This window comes from Aphelocoma coerulescens, chromosome 5, assembly GCF_041296385.1.
Source record: "Aphelocoma coerulescens isolate FSJ_1873_10779 chromosome 5, UR_Acoe_1.0, whole genome shotgun sequence".
Taxonomy (NCBI): Eukaryota; Metazoa; Chordata; class Aves; order Passeriformes; family Corvidae; genus Aphelocoma; species Aphelocoma coerulescens.
Window position 1 is genome coordinate 2,679,840 of NC_091019.1, and position 18,463 is coordinate 2,698,302.

At 48.5% G+C, this 18,463-nt stretch overlaps 1 protein-coding gene across 1 annotated transcript; it reads left to right on the forward strand.

The window, feature by feature from the left end:
• The first annotated feature begins 6,387 nt into the window (after positions 1-6,387).
• On the forward strand, positions 6,388-15,503 carry LOC138111129 (acyl-CoA (8-3)-desaturase-like). The gene is made up of 12 exons (XM_069016356.1): positions 6,388-6,622; positions 8,635-8,745; positions 9,019-9,216; positions 9,982-10,083; positions 10,215-10,343; positions 11,499-11,559; positions 11,667-11,743; positions 12,228-12,325; positions 12,653-12,749; positions 12,954-13,033; positions 13,417-13,542; positions 13,753-15,503. The coding sequence occupies exons 1-12, from the start codon at positions 6,425-6,427 to the stop codon at positions 13,802-13,804; spliced, it is 1,329 nt and encodes a 442-aa protein (XP_068872457.1). The 5' UTR covers positions 6,388-6,424; the 3' UTR covers positions 13,805-15,503.
• The last annotated feature ends 2,960 nt before the right edge of the window (positions 15,504-18,463 follow it).

An 18,463-nucleotide genomic window follows, 5' to 3' on the forward strand; every position in this document is an offset into this window, starting at 1 on the left:
TCCATTTTTACCTCTATTCTATGTCCCCTCTTTTTCATACATTTTTTTTTCCTGCTTTTTCCCCTTTTCTGCCTTTTTTTCCCCCCCAGACTTCTCACCCCACTTCTCACCACTGAGCTCAGACAGGAGCTGTTGCTGTTCTGCCCAAAATCTGCATTGTTTTGCTCTATTTTTGCCAGGCTGCCGCTGCTGGCTGCCAGACTTCACAACTTTCCTGTGTCACAAGCAGAGCTGGTTGAGCCCAGCCAGAGCTCCCTTGCCCCAGGCCATGCTTTTGTTAACAGGTGGGATAAAGTCATCTTTGCCATCTTTTCCTTGCCGTGGGGCGCTTTATTGTACACGGTTCCCGTTGTGAGGTTACGCAAGGTGTGGTGTTGCAAGGACAGACAAAACCAGCACGAGGCACTTTCCCTGCGGCTTTGCTCACCTCTGACAGGGCCCTTGGCCACTTTCCAGGGCCAGTCAGGTGTGATCCCCAGCTTTCCGGGTGATAGGAATCTCTTCTTGTGATGATTTTGCATGAATAAGTGGCAGGGTTATTAATCCCTTCTGTAGTGGCACAGGCTGGGCCTAAGCAGGGGAAGGAATGCACAGGGTTAACCACGGAATCACAGAAGGGTTTGGGTGGGAAGGGACCTTAAAGACCATCCAGTTTCAATCCCTTGCTGTGGACAGGGACATATTCCACTATTCCAGGTTGCTCCAAGCCCCATCCAACCTGCCCTTGGACACTTCCAGGGCTGGAGCAGCCACAGCTTCCCTGGACAACCTGTGCCAGGGCCTCACCTCCCTCAGGGAAGGGTTTCTTCCTTAATATCCAATCTAAATCTCTCCTCTTTAGCTTTGTGCCAAGCCATGCTAGAGCTTTCCTCTGTTTCTGCCTGGTGTTAATGCTGCAGGATGGCTTCAGCCTATTAAACAGTCCTTGCCTGTGGTGTGGGGTGAGGAAAGTCAGAAATGACAGGAATGTTTTGCTAAGACTTGCTCGTTTTATTTAGTTTGGTTCAAAATAGCTCTGTGACAAGGATCGGACTAAATTGCAGCCAGACACCACATTAAGGTGGACCTGAAACTTGTTGCCTGTGATGAGGGAAAAGTTTGCTGAGTTCTTTGATTTTGGGGATTTTAATCCTGGATATGTACAATTCAGGAATAAATTCTTCCCTCTGAGTTGGGGAGGCCCTGGCACAGTTTCCCAGAGAAGCTGTGGCTGCCCCATCCTTGGAAGTGTCCAAGGCCAGCTTGAACAGGGCTTGGAGAAACCTGGGGTAGTGGAAGGTGTCCCTGTCCATGGCAGGGGCTTGGAATGGGATGAGCTTTAGGGTCCCTTCCAACCCAAACCATTCCTGGAGTCTATGTTGATTCTACAAAATGAGCTGGTAAGGAGGTTGGGTACATTTTGGAATTTACCTGTAGATGGACAAAGAAGCAAAATCAGCGCCCAGAACTCCCCACCTGGATATTTCCCATGGAAAATTGCACCATAACTTAATGACAAGCCATTGAAAGATGCCTCTAAAATAATCCCTGCTGCTCTCAGCCTCCAGCAGCACAGCCAGCCCGGCTGTCAGGCTTCAGGCAGTGCTTGTTCCGAGTTTTCTTTGGCTCCTGGGGCACAAACCAGCCCCAGCAAAGAGAGGAGAACAGGCTCTGCTCTATGGCCAAGTGGGTGAAAGGCTGCGGTTGCTGGCCGGTGTAGCTTTAGCAGCACAAAGAGCTTGTGTGAGGGACATAAAAGGCCTGAGTTTAACCAAAGAGTCACGAGATTTGGGCAAAAAAGGTGAGGAACATGAGAGGGAACGAAGTATGGGAAGGGGGATGTGGAAGTGGAAGAGCTCTTGCAGGGAGCCCACGTAGAAGTGGCATGTCTGCTCTTCAGCTAATGAGTCAGTGAAGGATATCTTACTGGGATAGACCAGAATGGTGAAAAAGCAGGGAAAATTGGTAGCTCAGGTATCTTTACACTGTCTCATGCATTGGTTTAGTGTAAAAGAAGTGGAAATCCTGAGGAAAGAGCTTTAAAAATGTGGTAAAAAAAAATGACATTTTCTGTGTTTGTTTTCTCATCCCTTTGTTGAGTTTTACACAGGAGCTGGCAAGGTCTGAGAAGTTTCTTTTAATTTGGTTTTTAGAAAGGACTGGACTTTGACAGCAGCACCCAGGCTGGCATCAACATGTGGAAATGCCCTGTAGCTGTGCTGCAGTCCTCATAGATGCAGGGAAAATGCTCCTTTTCCCCCAGTTTATAGTATGAGATCCATCACTTGGTAAGGCTGGGTGGCTCCAAGGCATGTGGTGGGAAGAGGAGGCAGCAGGAAAGAGCAGTGAACAAGGGAAAGACATGCAGCAGGTTTATGAAGGGGAAAAATGCAGGAGCTGAGGATTTGGGGAGAAAAATGGAGTGAAAATCAGGTTTAGCTGCACCTTTAAACTTTTTGACACTTTTAATAGACTTTTTGATACCTTTTTCCTTTCTGCCAAGGAAAAATACATGGAAGGAGAGAGAGGACCCCAGGTTTTCCCTGTCTTCCACAAGAGGGAAAGGCTGAGGAGCTCTGAACTTAAAAATAAACAATAAATTGAATAATAAATTCAAACATAGTGGGAAACAGCTGGGCTGGGAACGGGGGGCTGGAGCCTGAAGTGAGGGAACCCAATGATTAGGTGAGTTTTAAAACAAAACACTACCAAAGGTTTCTGTGATATTTTTTACTCTGGATATTTTTTACTCTGACATATCCCACTTTTTCCCTGGTCCTGGGAGAGTGGCTGAGAGCTGAGGAACTTTCTGAGGGAAACAACCAGCAGAGGAACAGAAATCCCCATTGTGCAGCCATGGCTGGCAGGGGTTCCACATTCTGCAGTGGATCTCGGGCTGCCCGTGGGATCATCAGGGTCAGGGCACAAACTGCTCCGGCTGCTGGGGGAGCAGAGGAGGGAGTCACACTCAGAAAGCAGCACGCACTGCAGCAGGGCAGGAATAAGGAGAGAAATGCTCTGTTCTGATGCTGCTTTGTCATGATTTCTAGTGAAAATCCTCCCGGTGTTCCCCCGTTCTCATCAGCTCCTTTCCTTTTTTTCCTTGCTCAGGTTTTGCTTTCAAAAGTGTAAAACTCTGAACAATCCCTGCCTCGCTCCCTCAGTTGCTAATCTGAATTTATGTCTTCTGAAGGACAAAAGATAAGCTTATTTTTATCTCCTCCCTTACACAGAGTAATTCCTGGGTGCTTTTTCTGGCAAGACGCAAATTCCTCCCAAATCTCAGTCTTTTTTTGTATCTAAATTTTGTTAGGTCAGAGCACTGAGCAAATGCTTCATGAAGTGACACTGTTTGTGTGGAAAATCAAGAATTTACTGTGGGTATAAAGTGTTAGCAACCCGAACAAAGAGTTCTAGGAACAACACTAACTCATTTAGGCCAAGTTATTCCAGAATTCCAGCTCATTCCCAACAACACAAGAATAAAGGGAATATTTCCAATTTCTCCCCCTTCCGCTGGTGTTACACAGATCCTTGCAGTGGATCCTAAGCCTGATGCAGGAGTGGTGTTACAGGGAGCTATCAGGAGCTTCAAGCTTTTCCCTGGTAGTAACACAATGACTAAATTAATGTTTTCCTGCTGCATTTGCTTCATCAGCGTGGTTGTTTTAATTGTGCTGATGACAGAACCTTGTAAATCACACCACCACAATTCAGCTGTGCCCGGAATCTTCAGCTTTTCTTAGGCTGAACCAAAGCCAAGAACTGAGTCTTCTTTTAGACTCTGCCCTTTTAAACTGGTTTTCAGCATTTGTTAGTTTTCCTTTAATGTTTTTTCCCCTGTGGTTTCAGACCTCACCATCCATCATTGTAACTCATTTTCTCTAAAAGGAGAAAAGAAAGGCTGCAATCCTTTCAGCCCATCTCCCTCTTTCCCTGATTACTGGTTTGGTCAGCAGATGCCCAAATATTTAGTGATCCCTCACCACCCAGGTCACTTGGATATTTTAAAGCATGTTCCAGCCAAATCATGGTAGTGAAATAAGGAATTTTAATATATTTTCTCCAAATCCTGGTGATCCCCAGTCACCAGATCTGCAGGTAGATCAGAAGAGTGAACCAAAGAGCATCTCTTCCCTCCCCTCGGATTTTTTGGTGGTTCCTGGTAGCCTGGGGTGCTGGCTCACAGCGAGATGGTGACAGCAGATATGGAGATGGAAGCAGTGAAGGGGAAACAAGGAGTCAGGGCAATGAAGGACATGTTTTACCTGGTTAATTGTGATCCATCCAGGGATGGATGCCAGGAGTCCCAGCTGGATGTGGGATGCTGGTGAGTCTCTAACAGCAGCTGTTTTTTTTCCCCTGGCAGTTTTTATGACAAAGGTCCCGCTCTTCTCTCTGAGACACCCATTGAGGTCCCGAGTGCAGCAAGGGCAAGGGAAACAAGAACTGCTGGCAACTGGCAGGACACAGAAACCTTCACTGCTTGGGGCTGGGTGATTCCAGGAGCCTCCATGGCTTGTCTTGAATCATCTGCTAGAGGGAAAACAACCACAGCCAGGGGTTTCATGTCAGAAAGAGCTTGGAAGGGAATTCCAAGGGCTGTTGTATAATTTGTCTGGGAAAATGTGTTTATAAGGTGTTAACATCCCTTATAGCTGCTGAAAAAAGAGGAGGCACATGAACGGAACAAGAGTGGATTTAATCAAGTTTAGTGGTGCTTTTTGCCTGTTAAGATCCCTCAAAGCAAGTTTGCAAAGGTTTAACTCATGTAGGGAGATGGAATTTATTTGCTTTTAAGGTAGTGCATAGGAAAAAAACGCCTGATCTCTGTGTGTCCCCTGGATTCATGATAAAAGGTCATAAATATCAACTAAATTTAGGATAAATATTCTGTTGTGCAATTGATAATGGGGAAAAATGGAATTTGAAATAATTGCTGCACTGTTCTAACTGTTGCATTTTAAAAAGATGCTAAACATCTATTAATATTTATTACTGTGAATTGCTGAAGGGAGGGAAATAAAAACCTTCGATCCAGTGTTCTGCAGGCAGAGAATTCCAAGATGTGGTGGAGCCATCAGGTGATGCTCAGAACGCGAGGGGATGCAGCCTGGCGGCTCTTTGTTTCTATGGTTACCTTCAACTGGAATTGCTGTAACTAGGTCAGGTTGGAAGGTGTGAATGGAAACAAAGAAATCCGGGATCAATAACCAAGAGTTCAGGGTGCTGCCGTGGAAAGGGAGATGAGTGTGGGGAGAGGAATTTTAATTTGTAACTCATGTAGATGAAGTCCCACACAGATGGATTGGTCTGTTTTAGCGTCATTCACTCTTCCGGCGCTATTCTGCTGTTTGAAGAATCGTCTGCAGGGTTTTGATGCGATTTACCTTGTGGCAACACCTTCCCTCCCTCTGGCTGCATATCCAGGCATGAGCAGCCAAAAGGAGCCCTAGGAACAGGAGAGGCTGAGGCAGCTGGAAGGGAGAGGCAGAACAGATGGAAGAGAGGGAGAGATCTGCTGGAAAGGGGAAGCAGAACAAAGGGCAGGGAAGATAAGTCACAATCAGCCCAGAAATAAGGAGAAACAGGTTGTAAAAGTGGTTCAAAAGAAGGAACTTGAGTATGGGGAAGGGAAACTCCCTGGAAGGACAGTGGAGCCACGTGGGGGTCGGTCTCTTCCCCCAGGTAACAAGTGACAGGACAAGAGGAAACAGCCTCCAGTTGTGCCAGGGAAGGTTTTAAGTTGGGTATGAGGGAAAATTGTTGTCAAGGGTTGGCAAGCCCTGGACCAGACTGTCCGGGGCAGTGGTGGAATCAGCTGGGGGGATTTAAAAGCCGTGTGCATGTGGCACTTGGGGACACGTTTTCGTCGTGCCCAGCAACAGGACGAGCAGCAAAGGCCATAAACTAAAACTCCACAAGTTTCACCTGAACGTGAGGAACCTGCACATTGAGGACTTCAGGGCACCGGGACAGGCTGCTCAGGGACCTCTGGGAGGGTGTGGAGTCTCGGCGTCTCCCTCTTTGGAGTCTCCAAACCCACCTGCGTGCACTCCTGTGTCACCTGCTCCAGGTGACCCTGCCTTGCCAGGGGGTTGGGCTGGATGATCTCCAGAACTCCCTTCCAACCCGAACGATCCCGTGATTCTGTGACGGACGGGCTTGGCAGTGCTGGGGGACTCGCTGCACTCAGCGGGCTTTTCCAAACGAAATGATTCCGGGAAGCATCCCAGCCCGGACAGCCCGAGTTTCCTCCTGTCCCGTGCGGTCCATCCCCAACACGCCCGCATCCCGGCCACCCTTCCCCGGCCTCGAGGGCGGGCGCACGGCGAGCGCAGCCCCGTGGGCGGAGAGGACCGGGGTGGGCGGGGAGGCCCCGGGGAGGCGGAGCCGGGCCGGGCCGAGCCGAGCCGAGCCGAGCCCGGGCAAGGCGATCCCGGCCATGGAGGGCTCGGAGCCCGGCCGGGGGGGGATGCGGCGCTTCACCTGGGAGGAGATCGGGCAGCGGAGCGGGCGGGGGCCGGCGCCGCAGGAGCGCTGGCTGGTGATCGACAGGAAGGTGTACGACATCAGCCACTTCTGCCGGAGACACCCGGGGGGCTCGCGGGTCATCAGCCACTACGCCGGGCAGGACGCCACGGTGAGCGGCCCCGGCAGCCCGGGCAGGCGGGCAGGCAGGGAGGGATGGATGGATGGATGGATGCATGGATGGATGGAGGAGGGCTGAGCGCGGAGGAGGATCCCTCGGGATGGGGACGCGGCAGGGAGCCCGCGTGTGGCACGTTTGGATGCTCGGCTGTGACACCCGCGCGTACGCTGGGAGCCGTGCGCGAGGGAATACACGGAGCGCACGCTCCGCCGGGGATTGTTCGGGATTGTTTGTTACGAGGAAGCGTTGCTGATGGAATGGCTAAAAACCGCTACCGGGGAAGAAAAAAAACCCCAAACCAACCCAAACCGGTCGGTGATTTCTGCACACGTAGGAATATCGGGAGCTGCCCCCCGGGCGGCACACGCGGGTGTCGCGGTGGCAGAGCTGTTGTTTGCAAGCGCTCGGGCGCCTTCGCCCTCCTCGAACTTCCCGAACCCAAGAGATGGCACTCGAGCAAAAAATGACTGAAAGTCGTATTTCAGTCACGCAAAAGAAATTAATCATTCCCGTCTCAGTGCCAGCGGCTGTTGCAGAGCGGAGTAAATGCTGTTCGGGTTGGGTGTGGGGTGGTTTCGCCAGTGGTGTTTCCTTCCTTTGTCTGCTTGTGCCTTTTCCATGAATTTCTCCAAATGTGTGTGTTTGGACCCAAGAGTGGGTATGGGGTATGAATCTACTTCTAGCATGGTGTTGATGGACTGTGTTTCGGTCAGGATGGAATTTGAGATCTCCACGTGAAGATCCCATCGTATAATTATCATTTAAAGCCAAAAATAATAAGTGAATTTGCAACATTTCGTGAGGGCAGGGTGCACACGTGCATTTTCAAAGCCCCATCACTGGCACAGGTTGCCCGGAAAAGTGGTGGAGCCCCATCCCTGGGAATGTTCCAGGCCAGGTTGGATGGAGCTTGGAGCAACCTGGGCTAGTGGAAGGTGTCCGTGGCAGGGGGGAAAGAGATGAGCTTTGAAGGGCCTCTCCCACCCAAACATTCTGTGTTCCTGTGACCAGAAAAGGGTTAGCCCATGGTGTGAGCAGGGCTGGATGGTGGGATTGCAGCCAGCTGCATTCTTTAGGTGATGATATCAGTGCCACTGCCGGCTGCAGTTGAACTGCTGACCGCTCAGAAACCCCTGCCAAGTTTTATTTTTCCAGTGGTTTTGTCCCCGGGGATCAAAAGAATGAGACTCCTCAAAACCGGGGGAAAATGGGAGGTAAAGGAAGAACTCCCCTGCTTTGCTGTGTGATTTCTAGAAAGTGCAGTCAGCCATCCCCTGACCCCCTGCAAGCTGGGATTGCACTCCCAGGTTGTACAACCTCCATGGAAAGGATTGGTTTAAGTGTGTGGTACCATCCTCCCCTGCTCTGCCCACATACTCCTCCCCGTTTTTTCCCCCCTTTTTCAATGAGAAAATGCAAATGCTGGGTCCCCTCTCTCCTTCCCTCCTTTATTCAGTGACCCTGAGCAGGGAGGATGCTACAGCTGACCCAGAGCTGGCAACATCAGCCAGTTTTTTAACCCCTTTCCTGACTAGAGATCTTTTCAAAGGACATTTTATTTTAAAAGCACACAGTGATGGCCTAGTAATTATAGTGATAAGCAATGCATGGTGCAGGAATTTTCCAAAGTGATGCCCAGCAAGCAAATACTGTCCCAGAAAATTAAAAACGCCCCACATCCTTAGGCTGAGGGAGATTGTCAAAATATGCTAATTTGGGCATCAGGAGAGAAATGTGGAAAAGGAGGTAAGTGGGAGATCAGGAATTAGATGCCAAAGTGCCCAGGGAATTTGTAATTTAAATACAGGGACAGAATCTGTGGTGATAACAGCCACTCGTGGGTTTTTTCACCTGGTTGCCATGGAGATTGACATTACATTTAAATAATAAAAGTAACTGATTTCCCTAACAGGGATCTTTTGAATGGTCCAGCATATCATGGAATAGATTTCTTTTGCTGCCACCTGGTTTTCCTCCATCCTGTTCCTCTGTCTGTGTTTCAGGATCCTTTCATTGCTTTTCATCTTGACAAGGCACTGGTAAGGAAGTACATGAGCCCTCTCCTGATTGGGGAACTGGCACCAGATCAGCCCAGCTTTGAGCCCAGCAAGAATGTAAGTGCTTAAAAACATGGTATTTGGGGTGAAATTGCACTGTTTAACTTCTCCTACTGGCAGACAAAATTCCCTGTACCTAACATCATAGAATCTCCTGGAATCACTCTCGGCTGAAGCTCCATTTCGTGTCATCATTTGTAGTTTTAGCAAAGATTTGTCTCCAGGTGACCCTCAGCTTTCCCCCTTTTCATCCCTGAGAGGGAAAACTATGCTCCTCTTCGTGTTCTGAGGTGTTTTCCAACCAGTGGATGCTTTTGGGTGTCCCCACAGAAAAAGCTGGTGGAAGATTTCCGTGAGCTCCGTGCGACTGTGGAGAAGATGGGGCTTCTCCAGCCCAATCATGCCTTTTTCTTCCTCTATCTCTGCCACATCTTGGTGCTGGATGTTGCAGCCTGGCTCATCATCTGGTATTTTGGAGCATCCTTGGTGCCTTTCCTCTTCTCTGCGGTGCTTCTGGGCACTGTCCAGGTGAGCAACTACACATAATAAGCCTCGAAAAGCCACACTTGGGGAGTTGGTGCTCGTTGCTGTAAGCAGGGGAGAAATCTTATCATCATGGACTTCCCCAAATCCTGCTTCTTTCTGGATTCCCCCAAAAGGGCAAAACTACACATGCTGCTGTGGTAGAGCAGGCTTTGCCTGGCTTTTCCCTCCCCATGTTCCATCAAAGCCTTCCTTATTCCAGCCTTCCCCACGCCATGAAAGCCGTGCCCCGCTCCTGAGCTCTTCAGTGCCAGAACTCCAAGGCTGTGTGCAGGGGCCAAGCCACTGTGTTCCCATGGGAACTTGCAGGGAGTTAGAGGAGAGGGCAGAGCAGCTCTCAAAGCCCCAGCTATTCCTCCCGTGGCCAGCTGATCCCCTTGGAATTACAAGTACTCGGAGGAGGCAGCAGCAAGCTGCTCCTTAAAGGAGACTTTGTTGCCAATTTCAGAGCAGTTTTGTGAGGGAATAAATGCTGGTTCTCAGCTCCATGGCCGTTTTTTTCCCATTATTTTTTCTTTCCTTCCTCATGGAAACAACTGTCCAGGACTAAAAGTCATTAGGCAGAGTCTGGAGTGCACTGGTGTGTAGTGAAAAAGGAGAGTTTGGATTGGGACCTGGCAGTGGAAGTGCTCTTGCTATCCAGGGATACATTGTGAGGAGCGTGGGAGTGGGAGAAAAAAGCCCTTTTCAGTCACAGATCCTCCAGGCAGTTCTTTTTCCCCAGCAGCACTGTTGTTTTCTTAATTCCAGGCCCAGGCTGGCTGGCTCCAGCATGATTTTGGACACCTATCAGTCTTCAGCAAGTCCAGGTGGAACCACTGGGTGCACAAGTTCGTCATCGGCCATCTCAAGGTGGACACTGGGTGTGGGGAGGGGCTGCCAGAGCCCTGCTCTGCAGCCAGAACCAATCCCAGGATAAGGAGAGAACTAAGGGCAGAAGATCCACCTTCTTCAGGGCATTTTCTTCTCCTCCCTTCCCACAGGGAGCCCCGGCCAGTTGGTGGAATCACCTCCACTTCCAGCACCACGCCAAACCCAACTGCTTCCGGAAGGATCCCGATGTCAACATGCACCCCTTGTTCTTTGCTTTGGGGAAAACCCTCTCTGTGGAGGTGAGACCTGAGGGAAGCTGGGAGGCAGCAGCAGGAGGGCTCAAATTTGGGAAGCTGCAGAGAGCTTGGAGACTGGACACCAATTAGTTTGATTTTATATAGTGCTGCTTTGCCTTCCACTGGTCCCTAATATTCCTCAGTAACATTCCAGTAATTCTGAGATCTTTAGGTTCTTAAAATCTCACTCAAAGTTATTTTTGCAGTGTTGGGAGATAAGAATGAAATATTTGCCGTGATTACAAGTTCCTATTTCCCTTGATGAGAGACTTGCAGTTTTATGAAGATCAGAATTACAAGCTGCTCTCTTTTACCAAGATGAGTGTGACTAACTGTAGTGATCTGGGGATGGAAGCAGCAGGTGACAAGCCAGGGCTGCCTGGAACTCTTAAAATTCCTGATCAAAGAAGCTATTTTGGTGGTCTCAGCCTAGCAGTGGGTGTCAGAGTGGCTCCCATCTAGAGTCCAGCTCTATTTCTGGTACAGCTCTGAAAGTTAATTGAGTGGCTTTAGCATTTGCTGTCCTTTAGAAAGAAGTTATGTACATTCATGGTGTCACTTTAAATGCTCTGATTTGCATTGAAATTAAGGGATGAGCTGTTGGGAATTAGTTTGAACATGTACAGGGATATAATGGCATTCCTCAAGGAAGCCAGTGGCTTGATCTGTTATGTTTATACAGCAAACACTGAAAAATGAGTAGCCTCAGAGGGAAGATGATCTGTTCACCCTCATTCCTGTGGACACGGTTTCCTGTCTAGATGCTCATTTCTCTGTTTCCCAGACTAATTGCAAGGAGGTGGGAGTTCCACACACCATCATCTTTATTAACAGTATCATAACAGTACCATAGCTTGGGGGGTTTTTCTGATTCTGAAGCTCTGCTTTGTCAGCAAACTGTTTGTGTGGGTTTCAATTTCAGCATTTTTAGGCAGCTTGTGCCCTCTGTAGGGGCAGAGCTTCCTGTGCAGGTCACTGCCTGTGTGTGTGCAAGGCACTGCCCAGCCCCTCCTGCACCCAGGGCAGGGTGAAAACTCATCCAGGCTGAGATTCCAGGGGATGGTGGATGCTGGCTTGGTTGGACAGGACATCTCCTGGAAGTTTAGGAGTGCGTGCACACGTGTCTTCAGGGCCTGAGTAATTTGTGTATTTTAACAGCTTGGTGTGCAGAAGAAGAAATTCATGCCATACAACCACCAGCACAAGTACTTCTTCATCAGTGAGTAACCTCCCCCTCCACAGTTCCATGGGCAGCAGTCACTCTGCCCCTTTTCCCACCCCATCCCATCCTGTTGGGATAATTCATGGCTCTGTTTGTCCCTCCAGTCGGTCCCCCGGCGCTGGTGCCCCTTTACTTCCAGTGGTACATCTTCTACTTCGCTGTGCAGCGGAAGCAGTGGGTGGTGAGTCAGCTCCACGGGGCCAGGGGGGGCTTCTCCTGGGTTTGGGGATGAATTCCAGTGCCAGATTTACTGGGAGGAACTCTGGGGTTGTGTGTGTGTCTCTGCAGCAAAGGATGTGGGTGTAGATTTGGGAAGTGGTGTTTGCCAAAGGGCCTTTTTTTTGTGGAAGATCTGCGAGGTAACAAAAATGTTCTCTGGTGTTCTGGGCTTTGGTTTTCTCACTGCTTGGCTCCTCTTTAGATCCAGAGGTAAACATGGTGTTTTAGAGCATGTCCTGTCTGCTGTTTGCCCTCTGCTGGGCTCATGGAACCAGGATAATTCCTGAGCACAGGAATGGCTGGTGCCAGGTTGCTTTCTGATGAGGCTGGGGAGGAAAAATCAATCAGTAGAAGTTTCTGAGGGAGGTTTTAAAGGAAGCAATGGTAAATTCAGAACCCAGAAATTCCTCTTCTTAATGAAGTTTTCCCTGTCCCTTTTACTACAGGACCTGGCCTGGATGATGTCCTTCTACATCCGATTCTTCCTCACCTACTTGCCCTTCCTGGGGGTGAAGGGTACCCTGGGGCTCCACCTGTTAGTCAGGTATCATCCAGCTTGTAATTCCAACATTTTCACATTTTCTCTGCCCACTTTATATCAATCCTTTGTGTCAGCTTTTCTCCAACCTCCTGGTTATTTTTCTCATCACTCCCTGTTGTTCTCTCTCCCAATCCTTTCAGTGGGGCAGGGCTGGTTTCCTGTCAGGCTGCAGGAGGTGGAAGTTGTGTGTAGGTCTGATCTGATCAGATGTTTGGGGCTCCTGGTGTTCACTTTGTCAGGCAACAACCAGCTGGTGTGTGCACAAGTGTTGTGTAGTGGCTTGTTGCATCGTGGGTGTGTGGTCTGTGATGGGTTTTTGTGTTTGTACAGGTTTATAGAGAGCAACTGGTTTGTCTGGGTCACACAAATGAATCACATCCCCATGCACATCGATTATGATAAGAACGTGGACTGGTTCTCTACCCAGGTGAGACCTTATTGATGGAGCTCTGTGACAGTTCTGGGCATGCAAAGTCCATCTCTCTTAGCCTGGCCACCCTGTGGTGGCTGGAAATAACTGCTGGAGCTGTTGTGTCCAGCCAGAATTCCTGTGGGGATGAGAAACCTGTGTTTGAGAAGGGGCATTGCTAAAATAACACTTAAAATAGGACTTCTTTATTTTATCTCTCAGCTCCAGGCAACCTGCAACGTTCATCAGTCCTTCTTCAATGACTGGTTCAGTGGCCACCTGAACTTCCAGATTGAGCACCAGTGAGTGGAAACAGGGGTTGGGAATAGTTCCAAGGAGTGCTAGTTACACCAGGGCTGAAGAGCCTGCAAGGTCCCTCTGTCAGCTGAGACAAGAACAAAAGATAACGTGGGTTCATTTTGTGCTCTTTGTGTGGGGATGGAATGGGAACTCAGAAAAGAAAATTTCTGGAGCACCAGCAGCACTTCAGATCTGAGTTGCATGGCACAGGGGTGGGAATTCCCAGCACAGACACTGAAGGGACACGAGAGGGACCATCACAGAGCTGCCATGGCTGTGGCACAAGGGGAGCTTGGGGCACTCCCAGAATTAGGCACAGCAGAGGGGCCGGAATTCCGTGCGGTGCTGATGGATGCCATTGAATCACCGTCTCCTTTTCCCACAGCCTTTTCCCTACAATGCCACGGCACAACTACTGGAAGGTGGCCCCTCTGGTGAAGTCCCTGTGTGCCAAGCATGGCATTGAGTACCAGTGCAAGCCTCTGCTCACGGCCTTCGCAGACATCGTGCAGTGAGTACTGACCCACTGTGATCCCAAGCCCAGGGTTTTCCAGTGCTGTGGGAGAAATGAGAGGGACGTGGAAGGGGAGGGGAAGCCTCTAAAGGTCCCTTCTGACCCAGACCACTCCATGATCTCCTTTGCTTCGTCTGTAGATGGGAATTCTCCCCACGAGGCTGTGGATGGAACATGGGGTTCATTCCCTTGTTTCTCTCTTGGCAGCTCCTTGAAAGATTCGGGGGAGCTCTGGCTCGATGCCTATCTACATAAATAAGCAGCAGTGGATCCCTGCAGAGGAATTCCCCAGCCTCACTGCCTCCTGTGGTGGTCACCCTGAAGATCCTGCACTGAGGAGAGCTGGCTAAGCCAGAGGTGGGGAGGTGGTGCCGCTTAATTCCATGGATGAATGTAATTAATATGAATTTTCCTTTTTTTTTTTTTTAAGATGTGCTCTTAATTTTTTCTTGTGCTTCTTTCATTCCTCTTCTCTGGTGCTGAGTTCTGGGGAAAAGCTGGATGGAGGAGGTTGTGTCCCACCGAGCTGGGGTCAGCTTTGGGACTGGGAACAGATTCCTTTCCATCTGCTGATCCTTCATTTGCTGAGTATATAGGAGGGAAGCTTCTTATCTAACATAGGCTTTTTGGTGGTGGCTCTTGTTGTGAGTGTAGTAAGAAAGTTGGGACAGCATGAAATCAAGGAATGTGGGAATTAGGGAAATGTGGAAGCTCTAGGGTAGGTTCAGTATTTTCAACTCCCTGTTTGTGATAGGGAGCTCCCAGACCAATTTGTACATTATGTGGGTGAGGTGGGGAGGTGCAGGCAGCAGTTCTCTAGGAGCAGGATCCAGTTAGAGCCCTACCTGAGGTAGGGAAACAGGAAAGTGGAAGTTTTTCCACATGCTGTTTTCTGTGGGAATGCTGCCCTGCACATCTCCTCCGGAAGCCTCTGGGTTATTTGTCCACTGGTGACATTCAATGGGGGATCTGCAAGTGGTTTCCACAGAGCCAGACTTTGGAGTGTTATGAAGCCATTACTGAGAGTCAGAAGAGAGAGGAACCTGTCACATCCATTCTCAGGATCCCTACAAGGGTGACTAAGGAAGCAAAAGCATTCTAGGCCAGGTTGGATGGGGCTTGGAGCAACCTGGTGTAGTGGAATACAGTAAACCAGGGCAGGGGGTAGAATGAGCTGAGCTTTAAGGTCCCTTCCAACCCAAACTGTTCTACAGTGGTTCTGTGTGAAGGGTGAACATAATCACTCTGTGATTGCCTGAAGCTTTGGGTTTTTTTGAACCTCTGGGTGATTTGTTGCAAGGAGAGAATTCCTGACTCCTGGCCCATGGAGAGTGAGGCATTCCTGCCTGAGCTGCACACAAATCTAAGGAAGTTACAAAGGTGTTGGGGGCCAGACTGCTGTTTAAAAGTGTTTAACTTTTCATTCAGCTGCATATCCACAGGCACACCTCAGCCAAAACATTGCTGGTCTCTCTCTCTTGGATGATGTGCCTTCCAAACACACCCCAGGCCTGTGGGATTTTTTTGGAATAGTCTTGCTGCCTTTCCTGGGAGTCTTTTAATTTACTGCCCCAGCATTACAGATGCCAAACCAGGATGGATCATCTGCCACATCACTAAAGAAGATGCTCCATCACCCTGGTCCCCCAGGGACAGGTGGATTAGTATCCAGAAAGGATGGGTTGATTTTGAGGAATTTTTTCCATCCAACATCCAAAATGAGCATGAGGTGTTGAGAGAATGGAAGGAATGCATCTTCCCAGGCCAAGAGTGTAAAGCACAGGATAAAAGTGTAATGGGAATAATAAAACAATCGTTAAATACCTGTTGATTAAGACCATAAAGAAAGTGGGCCTTAGTTATTGTTTTACCTTGGTTTTTTCCTGCTCCATTTCTTTCCCTCTTATTACAACTGTGGATGGAGGAAAGTCTATTAATAAAATTCCTTATCTTACCAATTTTTGCTGTCATCAGAGTAAAATACATCTGTGCAAGAGTCTTCACACTGTGAAAGGTGGAACAAATTTTGCCTGTCCACAGCTGCAGAGAGAGAACCATCATAAACCTCTTTCTCCAGAATGTGCTTCTCCTGTGTTTTCTCTGCCACAATAAAGAGGAAACATCCACAATGCAATAAACCAAATTCCTGGATAACCAGGAAAAACAACACAGATGGGCAGATTCACAATCCTGAAGGGTAAGACTGAAAGGGGACCTGACTCAGCATAACCAGATACGAATGTGCTGAGTTTGCTGGAAGTTTTCCAGCCTCGAGAAGAGTTCTCCAGAGAGTTTTTTCCAGGCTCAAGATACACACTGAAATACACCTTCTTGGAAGAACACCAGCCCCAACTTCGCCATCTAGTGGAAACCCTTTAGCCTTAAAAGAGGAACCTGAACGTTGTGGAATAGCCACAGGGTGGCAGTCAGACATCAGAAGGGGAGGAGGACGTCCCAGAAGATCAGAAGGGAAGGATCCGATCATGAGAGAGTTGGCAAGGGTATGGAGTGACAGGACAAAGGGAAATGGCTTCAAACTGAAAGAAGGGAGGTTTAGATGGGATATTGGGAAGAAATTCTTCCCTCTGAGGGTGGGGAGGCCCTGGCACAGGGTACCCAGAGAAGCTGTGGCTGCCCCATCCCTGGAAGTGTCCAAAGCCAGGCTGGATGGGGCTTGGAGCAACCTGGGCTAGTGGAAGGTGTCCCTGCCCATGGCAGGTGGAAGAGGATATAGTTCCTGAAGATGTCAGAGGTTCACAAGGCTTTGAAGATGATCCAGTTAAGTGGAACATCATCAGACAAAGAGGTGGCTCCAACCTGGAATAAATCACTTTTTCCAGATCAGGGAGGAACATCTTCAGCAATGGAGCAGCTGGAATTATCAAAATGTCAGGGTGATGTTCAGACAGTTAAGGGTGATGGGGCAGCTGAAAGAGGAAAATGCTGTAGTTTTCCACTTCCCAACACCCACTCACTTAGACTCGTTAATGGTGCAGATTTGTAGTCCTTGCCCAACTTGTGGATGTGTTTGCATCCATTACCCGAATTCCTGAAGAGGGGATTGGTGTTCTTTATGGAATTCTCCCCACCTTTGGAAAAGCATGAGGAATCAAGCTGGTTGTAGATCCCCACAGGATAGATGGTGAATGCAGCCAAGTCACTCATAAACGGGAGGATTTGCTGCTTCCCAAGATTCTCTATAAGGAATATAAAAGAGATTTCCTAACAGGTCAGGTGTAGAGGACAAGTGCAGTAGTGCAACGCTGCACATGGGTGGGAAGGAAAGAGGATCACACTGGAAGAGGTTTCTCTGTGATTTGCATCTTCTGCAGGGACTGGTATTAAGTGTTGAGAAAATGGGGAGGAATTTCCACAAGGAAAAGTTTTGAAACAGCAGCAAAATGATACACCCATGACAGCTTATATGACATGCTGGTTGTGATGGTGCCCCTTAGGCAAGATTTCCAAAGGTCTGACTGATCCATAGTAATCTCCCTTGGCTTTGCTCACAAGAACCACCCTGGCCTTTTGATTTTTGCAGCTCATCATTTAGGTTCTTGTCAGTTTGGCGATTTTTTTTTGTGAGAGGATAAAATTGTCAGAGCTCCCTGAGCCCAATAAAAGAAGAAGCAGTGACTTGATCATAAAATGAGGAGTTTTCGAGCAGAGAATACTTCAATCTGTCAGTAATAAAGAAATATTCAGCAGCTGAAGTGCGGATCAATACCAGTTCAAGATACAGGGTAAGTGCAACTTCTTAGCACCAAGGTTAATTAGTGCAATTAGCAGGAGCAGTGGTAGATTGTCCTCGAAGGGAAATACAAAAATTCAGTAATAACTCCATTTTTTAGATGATAACTCCTTGTGTAATGTTTGCTTTGACTCAGGAAGAGATGAGGGCAGCCCTGTGGGCAGTATTATCCTAATTAGGTCACCTCCTGCATAATGGACCTTTTGGGATGAACACTAAGCCATCATTTAGCTGCAGACAAAGATAGAATGATAACTTCTTCTGGCAAGAAGGGATGCCAGTGTTCTAACAAGTGAGCCTGAATTCCTTTCCAGGATCCTCCCCCAATCAGTTAGGAAAAAGAAACAAGGTGAAGTAAGAAATGCTGGATGCTGCCCAAGTAAAATGACTGCAATGAGCTCAGGTTTTGACTTTTTTTTTGTTTTATTCCCTCTTCTCCCCTCATCCAAGAGGAAGATCAGAAACATGTGAGGCTAGAAAGCCACAGATAGTTCTGTCTTCAGCAAATATTCCGAAGTTACCAAAATAAAGGAATAAGTATGAACTTACGGGACTTAAATCCCTAGCAAAGAAGGGAGAAACAAACTCATGAGACCATTTTGGAGGGATGAGGGACAACCTGTGAGGCAGATTGGGAATGTAAAGGATAGTGAAAAGGTCATGGAACTACGAGTAAGAGTTGCTAAAGTGTCAAAGAAAAGTTAAATTTTGCAAAAGAAAACAAGTAGCAAAAGACGAAAACTACGAGTGGTGCCCTTGTGGGCAGGGTAGGAGGTAGAAGTTTAAGGATGAGGGACATCTCTGAGGCAAAATGTTTACATTGCCCTAAGAATATACCCCAAAACAGGTGGCTGAGGAAGGACAGAGGCAGATGGTGAAGGCCAGGGAAGGAATTGTGGCCAAATCTTGCTGCAGGCTATGCCACATTTATTGCAGAGGTTGAAGGCGGCCCAAGGCCCACGGGAAGGCAGATGGAGGAAGGTGCTCTGTGTGGAGGCTGTGGAACCACAGTGGGTGTTTGAATCTGCCTTAGGCCACTTTGGTCCAAATTAGGGTCACACAAGCCACATGTTAAACCAAACTTTCAAGCATGGGCACCTTTTGTGGAGTTTTTCTTCTGTGGATGCCCAATTTCAGGCAGTCAGAGCATTTAGGAATTTGTCAGCA

What these genes read in the sequence shown, in the direction of transcription:
- LOC138111129 (XM_069016356.1), top strand. Translation starts at nt 6,425, where the DNA reads ATGGAGGGCTCGGAGCCCGGCCGGGGGGGGATGCGGCGCTTCACCTGG. An exon ending in GGGCTCCACCTGTTAGTCAG is followed by an intron (nt 12,326 to 12,652) that starts GTATCATCCAGC and finishes GTGTTTGTACAG; the next exon opens with GTTTATAGAGAGCAACTGGT. An exon ending in AACTTCCAGATTGAGCACCA is followed by an intron (nt 13,034 to 13,416) that starts GTGAGTGGAAAC and finishes CTTTTCCCACAG; the next exon opens with CCTTTTCCCTACAATGCCAC.